General features: G+C 33.2%; 1 protein-coding gene across 3 annotated transcripts in view; it reads right to left on the bottom strand.

The window, feature by feature from the left end:
* The window catches only part of Cfap47 (cilia and flagella associated protein 47), a 246,663-nt gene that overhangs the window by 197,338 nt on the left and 36,241 nt on the right, over nt 1–13,084 (bottom strand). For all 3 annotated transcript variants that reach the window (XM_050129779.1, XM_050129780.1, XM_050129781.1), the window contains exons 16-19: nt 11,112–11,242; nt 4,870–4,992; nt 4,224–4,355; nt 1,926–2,003 (exon numbers count right to left, since the gene is read on the bottom strand). In XM_050129779.1, the coding sequence (XP_049985736.1) occupies nt 1,926–2,003; nt 4,224–4,355; nt 4,870–4,992; nt 11,112–11,242 (464 nt within the window). The remainder of the gene's footprint in view (nt 1–1,925; nt 2,004–4,223; nt 4,356–4,869; nt 4,993–11,111; nt 11,243–13,084) is intronic.

Raw genomic sequence — 13,084 nt, 5'->3', positions numbered from 1 at the left:
AAAAAAAAAAAATTTAAATTCAGAAAAAAAAATCTAAAAAAAAAAAAGCCTAAGAACAAGCCCAAAAAACAGAGGTCCACTTGTTCACACAAAAAAGAATGTAATAAAATCAACAAACTGGAAGCCAAGATACATATGCAAAGGACCTGCTGCAGAACAAGGCAGGCCCTCATTGTGCATGCTGTCTTTGTCTCTGTGAGTTCTATGTTGATCATGTTGATTTAGAAGCCCTTGTTTTCTTGGGCCCATCCCCTCCAGCTCTTCATCTTCAATAATCATCACAGTTTTAAATAAGCTGGATGCCTGTTGATCTATGTATCTCAGGCTTTTTTTTTTTATTTATTTTTATTTTTTATTGAAAAAAGTTTCCGCCTCCTCCCAGCCTCCCATTTACCTCTCCCTCCTCTCACTCCTCTCCCCCTCCCCCCACTCCTCTCCCCCTCCCTCTCCAGTCCAAAGAGGCTTTTATCACTGAACAAACAATAGGAATCAGAAACTAAAGCCTGACATTGGATTTTTGTTGTACAATTAAAGTACAGACTGACACTGAGGTACTGTGGCAGCCAGTTAAGCTACATAATCAATGTATTTTATAACTTAGCATCACAATGGCACCAAGTAATGGGGGAACAATTGCAAGAAAAAAAGTTACAAATAATCTAAAATAATAGGATAATAGCTTATGGTGAAAGGGCTATCTGAGTATAAGAAGTTGATAATATCTTACAAATGTCACAATAGAAGAATATGAAGGGCTCTTTTGAATGCCTAATAAAGGCTTCTTTGGGTAAATGGATCAGAACATATCCTTTGGAGCTCATTTTAAAAAATAAAAAGGTGTGTATATGTACGTGTATATGTACACCTGTGTGTTTGTCTGTGTGAATATATGTGTGTCAGTAAGTATGCACACTATCAATTGTAGAACAGGTACTATTTATGTATAGATAATAATTTGAAAAAGTGATGTCAGTATAGGTCATAAAATTAAAATTAAGACTATATGAGGAATCTATACTTATTAGATATACTAATTAGATGAACCTTTTACATCTCATAATACAACTTATGGCACACTGAAAAATGGAGCAATAGAAATGAAAGTATAATGATATTTTAGAAATTATATCGTGGGGGCTGGAGAGATGGTCCAGCAGATAAAAGCACTGGCTGCTCTTCTAGAGATCCTGAATTAAATTCCCAGCAACCACATGGTGGCTCACAATCATCTATAGTGGGATCTGATGCCCTGTTCTGGGATAAGGTCATACATGTGGATAGGTCACTCATACACATAAAAGAAATAAATTTTATAAAAAAAACCAAATAAGCAGGGAATAAAAGAATGCAAAAAAGGGAATTGTCTTGTGAAGAAATTCATGAACAAATACTACATTCCAGGAAGCTTTGTACCTAATATGACCTGACATGGTAACAGCGGTTACAACAAGAGCCAGAAATAAATAGATGGAAGAACAATGAAATGAAGACTAATTATAGTATGTTCATGTAAATAATCTTTATGCAACAGTGATAAAAAAAACAGTAGTTTAATACAACCTAAATCAATATTGGAAACACAATATTCAATTAAAGACAACTAAAACTTTTTTGTCATAAAACCTAAATCCAGACAAATTAAACCAATACTTCAGATGGCTATAGGTGAAGGATCATCTCTTATGAAGGAAGAGAATATAATGAAACCATTTTAATACTACTGACAGTTTTCTCACACCTAAGTTCAGTGTTTAATTCTTAAAAATTTTAGTATTCTGCTTCATCAGTTACATTTATATTACATGTATTAACTAATATATGTAAAATTACTACACAGAAAAGTATCTATAAACATAACTGGACTGACTAGGGGCACGTCACCATCACACCCGTAAATTGAGCAAAGGAGCAAGGGGCATACTCACAGGTAAGATTTCAACATCAGCAATTTCAACAGATCCACCAATCCTAAGATCTATAACATTTGCACGATGAATAGCAACCTTATTTAAAAGAAATAGAAAATCTTATAAAAATTACATTAAAATATAGTCATATATAGATAAAAATTCCCACGTCCCCTCATATGGCACTTTATAATGCAAATTATATGTGTGTGAATGTATATGTATACACATATTCTTATTTATTATGACAGTTATTAGCACTTTTCTTCTTTGGCAAGTTGATACTGCTTGTAAACTTAGTGTTCAACCATTAGAAATCAAATAGCTTATGAATTTGAATGGGAGAGTAATGTGTATTTGACTAGACCTGACTATAATTCTCTGTAACTCATTTTTTCTTATCTAATTACAACAGATTACTCAAAATAACAAAAGTATGGTTGAATGATAAATACTTTGGTCCATAGAAATATGCTAATAGACAAAGTATCCATGACTACAAGTCAAAAGTATTGTTTAGAACTAATGTAGTATTTAATTATACTATCTTCTTTTTAAAAATTTGTATACTATGGCATAACTCTCTCAAGAAACTTAATTTCAAAGTACAGAAAACTAACATTCCGAAGGGCCAATGTTTTGTCTTTGGGGGTCCATAAATTCGAATGCCAGCATAATTAAACCTGACCTCTAGCCTGCCTGACTATTGAGCCTTCAACAAGAAGATTAAGATAGTAAACAAAAATCAAATAACTTCAAAGAACAGGAAAGTCTAATGAGACCATTCAGGAGTAGGGGAAAGGGGCAAGGAGTTCTGTCTAGGGAGAGAGAGACAAGAACAAAGGTGCTCTGAAGGAGAAAATGGAAAACTTAGAAGGTGGTTTCTAACTAGGGCAGGGAGTGGGCAATACAGAGGGAAGGAAAGAGCAGCGGTAAATAACACTGTTTGAAAAAGTCATAAAGAAACATTTTACATATGTGCATTAAGGTTCACATATTATACATCCACACACAAATATATATGTGTAATATACATATACATATTCTCATACAGATTATTACATACATGATATATATATATAGTCATCTATATTACATATATGATAATGGAAATGCTCTCCTCAGGAAACAAAGACAATATAACAGAAACCTAGATCCAAGCAGGGTAAAATTCCCTTTGAGTTGTTGTTGAAAAGAGTCTACAAAACTTCAAAAACAACATGGTTGCCTCCCAAAACTTGACAGTAAGATTTGGTTGCTGAAGATACCGCACATTTTAGTTATAGCACTAAAGGAATTCAGCTGGACCTGACCAGGAAGCCTGGGGACTAGCTCTCATACTTATTGCAAGGTGCTATACAAGCTGCAAAAAGAGGAGAAGCAAACAGCAGTCCTACCCAGCTGTGATGCCTACACACCACAATGGCCTGACTGGAAATATCCTCAGTAGTGCACAGCGGTACTATTGTATCAGGAGTGACCGACTTAAGACCCACTTAATATGGAAATGTCATAGACTCTAGAGAACAACCCACTATGGTCACTTTCCTAACCCAGAACAATTCAAAGTGCATTCTAAATGTTTAGGCTCAAACTCAGAGACAAATATATTTCACCCTTCATTTTAAAAAGCTATTTTGTAGGAGATGATGTAGACTATGCTGGAAATTTATAACTGTTTAAAATATAGAAAAAACTGACCATGGATGTCTATAAGCAACACAACCCTTACACCAAAGGCCCAGGGAACATCATGGTAGAGGCAAGAGAAAGATGCTGAGAGCCAGAGGATCTGAATGTCCACTGCAATCCCATTACTACTTTTTCCTAATTCCCCTAACGCCATGGAGAAAAATTCATCTGTTTTTATGAGAACAGTGAGGATGTGTCAAATCTTTCAATTTTTATGTCAAAGTGCCCCATGGTGATTGGTAGCTTTCATTTCAACTTAGAGGAAACGTCAGCTACCAGATTTCTAAAAAAAAAAAATTTCAGAAACTTCTCTCCAAGTGCTGTTATCAATTGTTTTTTTTTTTATATATAACTTAGGTATAGTTGCTACTTTTAGATCTCTAAAACCTACATATTTAGTTTAATTAAAATTTTAAAAAATTAATTTACATAGTATTATACTTCAAAATTTCATTAATTATTGATTAAATAAGTACATTTTCTAATAACAAACATAATTATTTTATAATGTTCTCATTATTGTAAATATTTATAAAATATTACATATATATACATAGACACATGTATGTAAATATATATACACTTACATATACAAATGCAAAGAGAAAGAATGAACAAATATACCTTTGCTCTCGTATCAAATTTTTCTGCCACAGTGGGTGTAGAGGAGATATTAAGAACAGTTATTCCCCCAAATGGGATTATTCCTTCTGATGGAACAATATTAATGGTAGGCAAAAGGCTTTGATCACAAACCTGTAATTAAAAATTGATAAGTTGCTAGACTGTTTACAAAGGAATTATATCAAAACTTTACAGAGAAACATCTATAGTACTACCTACAAAGAGGATCACTGAGCATAAGACATGAGGTGATTTTGCAATAGGATTTGACTATATCATTTGAACTACAACTAATTACTTCCATCTAGTCCTTGTTGCTACTATGACAGTCGTGGTTACAAAGTGAAGAGAAAAGAAAAAGCATAGTTGACTATGCAGCATAACATTACTAAGTAATTATATTTAAAACATTGTTTGCTTTTTTCTTTTAATAAAATCAAATGATACGAAAAAAAGGAAAATTATAAATTGGGAAAGTGGAACAAACTTGACAAAATGTATTCAGAAAATCTACTTATAATAACTTGATCACTGCTTTGAATCCATTTCTACATAGTAAAGTACTACCTTTACACTATATTTGGAACAAATTGATTCAAATCAAATGATTTGATCCAAATAAGAAGAGACAAGAATTCTGCATTACCTTAAAATAAGCATGATTTTGCCCTATATTGTGAAGAATGGCTTTCCTCCAAGTAGTTAAACCTTGAGGACTATTACTGAACAGTATTCTTGGCTCTAAAAAGGTGACTTTAGTATGTCCAACCTGGTAATAAAAGGAAGAAAGAGATAAATTATCAAAATAATAGCAAATAAAACAATTCAAATTATTAGCTTAAAAAAAGTAAATGTAAACAATATTTATCAGCTCTCTACATATGTACATATACATGTGTCTATACATATACACATTTAAACCTATAAATAGATAATTTTAAGAATTGATCTCATGTGTTCTGTTTATAGCTTGGAAAGGTCATAATATGAGAAAGAAAGAAATATGAGGAATATATTCCTCATTGGAAAAGAGAAAAAAGTAATGAGAGAAGTAACAAAAATATATTCATATAACTGTAAATTTAACTTTAAGGAGGATTTAAAAATATAAAAGGTAAGTAGATACTGATGAATTAATACAAAGAAAATTAGAATACAATATCTAAATATTATTCCATCAAAGTGCTGGTGGTCAATAATTTACTGGTAGAATACTTCTCTAACTTGTGTGAAGCCCTGGGTGTGATCCACAGTCACACCACAACACACACACACACACACACACACACACACACACACACAATATGATCCAAATTTATGGAGGGAAGAGTGACACTATCCCCTATGTCACAGGTGATGCCTAGTCTAAAAAATGTATTGAATCTCTGACAAATTACTGAGAGGCTCTCGGCTCTCATTAGGTCAGCTATGTACAACATGTTATTGTGCTACACTACAGAATTCAAAGGTCATCTAAACACAGGAAACAAGTTACTAAAAATGAAATCACCCAGACATGCTTCGTTTAATACACAGATAATGTGCACTTGGCCTACATGAGAATGGGCACAGGAATTTTCCTCCTCCTTCCAATTAACACATTTCACAGAATTAAGAAATCATATAATATTTTCATATATGGCCATTTTGCAAGTTTACAGTAAAGGTAAATAATCAGGCACCAACTATAACTATAATACATTTTGTACAAGTAATATTGAGTTGAGTATACTTTGCATTAGACTTTATAATAGCATTACAAAGTGTTATATAAGGTTTTAGTACATTCTTAAAATTATTTTAAAACATAGTTTTTGTAAGTGGAATAATAAACTTTCAAACTAACCTAAAACAGAAATAAAAGTAAATGAGATTTTTATAGCTATATGATAAATATTAATTATCACTTTATTTAAACATTCAATGTTCCTCCATCTTGTTTTCTCCAGAGTAAGCTTGAAAAGTTTTACCTGAAATGACCCAATTTGCTATTAATTATCTTTTATTTACTTATCTAATTTCCCATAGGTTTTTTTTTTATTTAATAGTTTGGTTATTTCATTCGTATTCACTCATGGGGTAGGAAATAGATAAAACAAATCTCAGTAATAAGGGTGACATTAAAGTCTGTGGAGGCAGTTAGATCTGGAATAAACCATTTGTGAACTTTTATTAATTACTTAACACCACAGTCTTTCAATTCTTCACCACTAACAACGTATATAAATATATACATTAAATGCCTCAGAATTTTGTAAGGATGAGGCAGTAAACACAACTTAGCATGGCACTTGACACATAGTAGCTGCTCAATAAATAGTATCTACTTTAATGCCAAATCCATAATATTTAATTAGTCATTTTTGTATGTTAGTAAAAAATAGGCATAGGTCGACTATGTGAGCAAAAGTACAATATTAAACTTGTTAGATAGAATTACATAAACAGATAAATACTGTGCATCTGTTCACTAAAAGAGAGTTTCAATAATGGAAATGAAATACATTAAACATTTATAAGAACACATTTTCCAATTAGCTATGTAAACATAAGTGACAATACATTCACCCAAATCCAATACTCTTCAAAGAGGACAATGAGTAATCTACAAACAAATGTGTCAGCAAAGACTAGCGCTACAAACCTAATTATAACAGGAAGGCATACATGCAATAATGCAGTTTGACTATGTGGACATAAATTTTAGGCCATAATTAATTTATCATAAATGAAGAAAGCAATAACCTTGGGAGGTATATGGTTATGGGAAATGTGGCCCGGGGAAAAGGCTGTTATTGTGTTATGCCCATCATATTCTATTTCTTGATCTAGGCATCACTTTGCAAAGATGAATGATATATACTTTTATTATCTGTACATATATGTATGTGTGTTTTACTTTAAGAAAAAGTTTCAGAATATGGGATTTATATACAAACTTAGGAGGAGTCCGCTTATTTTAAGCTTGGATTTGAGGGAAGACCCGACTGTGTCCTGAGACTCACTCGCAATCCCTAAAATGGTGAGTTTCATATGTATAAGCTACAAGCACCTTCATAGATGAAACACAGGAGATCACTATGTTCATAAAATATAGAATTCAGTGAAAGTACTTGGGTTGTTTAAAATTTCTAACAGCATTGGCTGGAATCATAAACAAAATGCATTCTTGGTTACCAAAAGACGTGTTGTTAGAGCATCATTGGTTATACTGTGGAAAGAGACTTAGTTATACATCACATCTTTCATTTTTATTGTAAAAAACATATTCTATAGTTAAAAAAAAACCTAGTTTCTTTTTATGTAAGTTACATGATCTTTTCCATACTAAATTACTAACTAGTACTTGAAGATTAACAGTGATTGTAGGAAAAATAATATAAATATAATAGAATTTTCTCTATTATACTGTATATTGTTTGATAATGAATAAGTGACTCTCAAGTGACTTCCATGATGCTACTACATATTTATAGAGCCTCTGGCAAAATAGTATTATTTCCACAAAGTTCTTGGATATCTGAGCTAGTTCCTCATTCATAATAGGCAAGTAGTTCTATGAACTAGCTAAAATAGTTATTACATTAATTTAATTTTTACATGTATTTATAAGTCAAAACAACTGTATAGCCATATAATTTGTAATGAAAAAGATAAAAATCACATTCAAGAGAAATAATTACAGGCTCCAACACCCCCATCCCATCGATTGGATCCTGTAAGCTACAAGTACCACTCCACTCCGAAGCCCTCCTATGCACGTGACCTCAGAGGAACTCTGAAGCAAAGGCTCTGACTATACAGAGAGAACCAAAAGATGAATGATCACCCATCCAGCAGGGCACCCCACTCTCTAGGCCTTCCATACCTTGGCAAAACCCCATGCACCCTCCCATACCTGCTTCAGATTTCTCTAGCCAGGCAGCAAGCAAGCTAACTGCAGGTAGGCTGCTCCAACAATTCCATCTCATTGATCAGACTCTGTAAGCTACAAGTTCCACTCTGCCCCCAAACCTTCCTCTCTCCCCACTACCTAAGAGGAACTTTGTTTTAGTTTTGTTTACATTTATTTATTTAATTATTTAATTATTTATTTATTTATTTATTAAAGATTTCTGTCTCTTCCCCGCCACAAAGCCAGTACGTGCAGTAGGATCAAAACCCAGTGCCATTCTTAAGCACAGGCTATGACAGCACAGGGTGGACCAAGAGAACTAACAAAGAGAGCAGATTCATAGTGGACCAAGAAAGCAGGCTAAGATAGATAACAGAGGCTACCTAGGACACAGCAACATTACAGAGCAGACCAAGAACAATTCTCAAAGACACAGATAGCCACTGCAAGGATTGAACCAAAAGGCAAAGACATTGCCAGCACCAATTGGAGGAATAGATGTGTAGGTGCCAATGCAAAAATTCATCCAACAACCTAAAAAGGAACATGGTAATACATGAATCTAGTGATCAGCAATGGGAAGACTTGATCATCCTAACCCAGAAGAAGCAAAAGACAACGATCTTAAACGTAATTTTATGAGGATGATGGAGATGTCTAAAGAGGAAATGAAAAATTCCCTTAAACAAATGGAAAAAAAAACAAACAATTGGAAGAAAACAATAAATCTCTCAAAGAAAATCAAGAAAAAATAATCAAACAGGTAAAGCAAACAGTTCAAAAAGTTCAAGACTTGAAGACTAAAATAGAGACAATAAAGAAAACACAAACCGAGGGAATTTTGGATATAGAAAATCTGGATAAACGACGGGAACTACAGCGGCAAGCATAGCTAAAAGAATACAAGAGACGGAGGTGAGGATCTCTGATGATGAAGATACAATAGAGAAAATAGATTCATTGGTCAAAGAAAATGTTAAATCCAAAAAATTCTTAACACAAAACATCCAGGAAATCTAGGACACCTAGTAAAGACCAAACCTAAGAATAATAAACAGAAGAAGAAGTTCACCTCAAAGGCACAGAAAATATATTCAACAAAAATCATAGAAGGAAACTTTCCCATCCTAAAGAAGGATATCTGTATGAAGGTAAAAGAAGCTTACAGAAAAAAAAAAAAAAAAAAAAAAAAAAAAAAAAAAAAAAAAAAAAAAAAAAAAAAAAAAAAAAAAAAAGAAGCTTACAGAACACCAAATAGACTTGACCAACGGGGGGGAAAAATGTTTGATCATCATATAAGAATCAAAACAGAAAACATACAGAATAAAGTAAGAATATTAAGAACTGCAATGAAAAAAAAAAAGGTCAAGTAACAGATACAGGCAGACCTATCAGAATTACAACCGACTTCCCAATAAACCATAAAAGACAGAAGGTCCAGTACAGGTGTTCTGCAGACACTAAGAGGCCACAGATGCAAGCCCAGACAGTTATAACCAGCAAAGATTTCAATCACCCTCGATGGAGAAATCAAGATATTCCACGACAAAACCAGATTTAAACAATACCTATCCACAAATCCAACCCTACAAAAAGTACTAAAAAAAAAAAAAAAAAAGATTAAAACCTTTTACCCAAAAAAAAAAAACCTCCAACCCAAGGAAGTTAGCTTCGCCCACAAAAACACCAGCAACAGATAACCTCTACCAGCAAACCCCAAAGAAAGGAATCACGCAAACACTACCACCAAAAAAATAACAGGAATTAACAATCACTGGTCATTAATATCTCTTAATATCAATGGACTCAATTCACCTATAAAAAGAAACAGACTAATTGAATGGATATGAAAGCAGGATCCATCCTTCTGCTGTATTAAAAAAAAAAAAACACAACTCAACCTCAAAGATAGACATTACTTCAGAGTAAAGGATTGAGAAAAGATCTTCCTATCAAATGGGCCTAAGAACACAAGCGGGTATAGCTATCTTATATCTAACAAAATAGACTTCAAAATAAAATTAGTCAGAAGAGATGGAGGACACTTCATATTCATGTCAGGAACAATCCATCAAGATGAAGCCTAAATCCTGAACATTTATGCCCCAAATACAAGAAGATGGGTCTTATTAGTTTCTTTTCTGCCTCTTGATCAAACACCATACCCATGGCAACTTAAAGAAGGAAGAGTTTATTTGGCTAGGATTCCAAAGGGATAGGAGTTAATCACGGTGTGTGTCATGGCAACAATTAGGCTTGACAGCAGGAGCAAGAACCTAAAAGCTTACATCATAAAACAATAAATCATGAACTCACTTTTTAGCCAGAGCAGGTCTCTAACATATTATGACCTTGTATCTCAGTATCTAAGTTTGATGTGGGATTCCCCTCTGTATGCTATGAATACCATTGGTTAATAAAGAAGCTGCTTTGGGCCTATTGCAGTGCAGAATAGGGAAAGGCAGGAATTGTAAGCAAATAGAGGAGGAGAGAGTATACAGAGTTAGAGAGAAGCCATGTAGCTGCTGCAGGAGACAGACACCAGAACTTTACTGGTAGGCTGCAACCTAGTTGCAAAAACAAAATAAAAGAAATGGGTTAATTTAAGATATAAGAGCTAACTAGGAGTATGCTAGAGTCATTAGCCAAGCAGTATTGTAATTAATATAATTTCAATGTTATTATTTCATGTCTCAGCAGCTGGGAAACAAACAAGTTGTCTGCCCCAACATAAAGTATCTGGGACTATATGCCTGCACCACCAAGCCTGCTGAATATTTGTTAAGTAATTCAAGTGTTTTGCCCAGTGTGACAGTACAGGATATAGTAGAGAGGGCCTTGGTCCTTCTTCAAAGCAATTTGCCTTATTCTTGTGATGAGTAGATGAAAGGGTACGTGGAGGGAATGGGAGAAGAGCAAGTGGTAACCTGGATTGGTATGTAAAATGAAAGATTGTTTTCTTTTTTAAAAAAATTAAAAAGAGAAATAATTACATGTGCAGTACACTTCAGTGTCAGAGTATTTCCTCCAGAGACTTCAAGTATAAATTCTCCCTTCTCCGGAGAACTAAAACCTGGCTGCCAGGTGACTTCACATTCCAATGAGCAATAAGGATCAACAACACCTACAAAGAAAAAGATAAAATAAGACAAGATATTTTCATTTTTAATTTTGTAAATATTTAGGATAAATAGTGTAAAATATGAAGGCATTATATAACTAAAACTATATTTAAATAACAGACACATTATAAGTGACACATTATTAAATGAACACAGTCCTAGATTTTGTTAAAATCAATTTGATCATAGGTTAAAATAGAAATGTATACCAAAATATGCCAATGTTTGAAAAACAACAGAATGTTTATCACAGCAATTAACATTAGCATTAGAGATATACAGACAATAGAATTTTTTTTGTGAACCCTGACAAAATTATCTCCTCTAATTTCTCAATATTCTGAAGTAATTATCAATATAAACAATTATTACACTTTCAGAAGGAAGACTTACTATTATAGATTTTAGAGATTAACTTCTGATGGAGTTAAAAGTAATGACATAAGAGAGACCATGTGATATCAGAAACATTAGGTATAAAATGATATTCATAATTTCAAAAGGAAATGATGAATAAAAGTTCAAAATGAGAGCAGAAGGTATGAGGGGAAATGTGAAGTATTCCAAGAAAATAGAGAAAACTTCATTGTATTGCATGTGAGTTTTAACATGAAGCATGGATGAGTTGGAACTTTGTAAAATGACAAAATTTGCCAAGGACATAAAAGTAACTAACAAAAATGAATAATTTAATCAAAAAAACAAGAATACCAGATGGAAAAATTAGTTTGACAATAGTCCTCAGGAAGAAAGGAGTCTCTGAAGTTTGAGGACACAGGACACTAAAGGGGATATGAGGGGCCATTACAAACAAATTTAGTTTGGGGTTGGTTTAACTTGCATGCAGTGCAAGTTTTTGTTTTGCTTTGCCTTTGTCAGTCTTAGAAAATGAAGAGATAGAAGGCTGACCTCTTATGGAGGAGGAGTGGATGGGGTGGGAGGTAGATGAGAGTCAGGGAGGGGAGGGAATGGGAGTAGAGGAGAGAGGGGAAACTGAGTTTGGTATATAAAATAAAGGGGAAAATGCTATATAAATAAAAAAGAAAACTGACCTCTGAATTTGTAATGGCCTTAGGGGAAGATGAAAACTCAATATAAGTGGTGGATATAATATGAGATAATCAGAAAGCACCAAGTAGCAGACTTTCAGTATTCTTGGAGGCTAATATACTGTAATAATGAACCATAAATCATGAAAGAGTTGGTTTAGAAGTGTTTGCTGTATAAAGGTCTGTCAAGATCACACTGCCAGTAAACAGCAAAAAAAGAAAGTCCTGATAGAGATGAGAAAAGAGACAGAGAGGTGTGTTCAGGAAGAAGTCACCACGTTATACTTAAGAAACTAGTGGATAGGAAAAGCTGTGATGTAAAATAAACAACTAAGATTCAATGATACAACAGAATAAGAGGAATAAGATTTTAAAAAAGATTACAAATTCATGTTGATGTATTTATGTGAAAAAAATTCCTCCCTCCAATCAACACAATTAAGTATCTAAGAATACTGTGCATATCAGATAATATCGAAAGAAGTCATATAATCAAGTATTATGAGAGTTGAGATTTGCTGGGGAATGTTGCTCAGTGAATAAAACTGAGAAAGAGTCAAGTGAATTAACTGAAGACAATTTTAAGTATTGAGTCATTGTACTGGCAAAGAAAAAGCCAATAAACTAAATAAGCACATAGAAAAAATAAACTAAAAGTGAACTCTATCTCAGAAAACATCGTTTCAGTCTCACTTTCTCCTTGTTAAAATACTCCCTATCCAAATATCAACTCAAATAATATCAATGTCTTGGGAACAAATCTTAATATAACATTATTCACATCACTTTACAAAA

The sequence above is a fragment of the Alexandromys fortis genome, unplaced genomic scaffold (genome assembly GCF_014885135.2).
Source record: "Alexandromys fortis isolate MF-2015 unplaced genomic scaffold, M_Fortis_MF-2015_v1.1 scaffold_313, whole genome shotgun sequence".
NCBI classification, from domain to species: Eukaryota; Metazoa; Chordata; class Mammalia; order Rodentia; family Cricetidae; genus Alexandromys; species Alexandromys fortis.
Note: the sequence above shows the minus strand (reverse complement) of the source record. Positions and strands in the feature narration are given on the sequence as shown.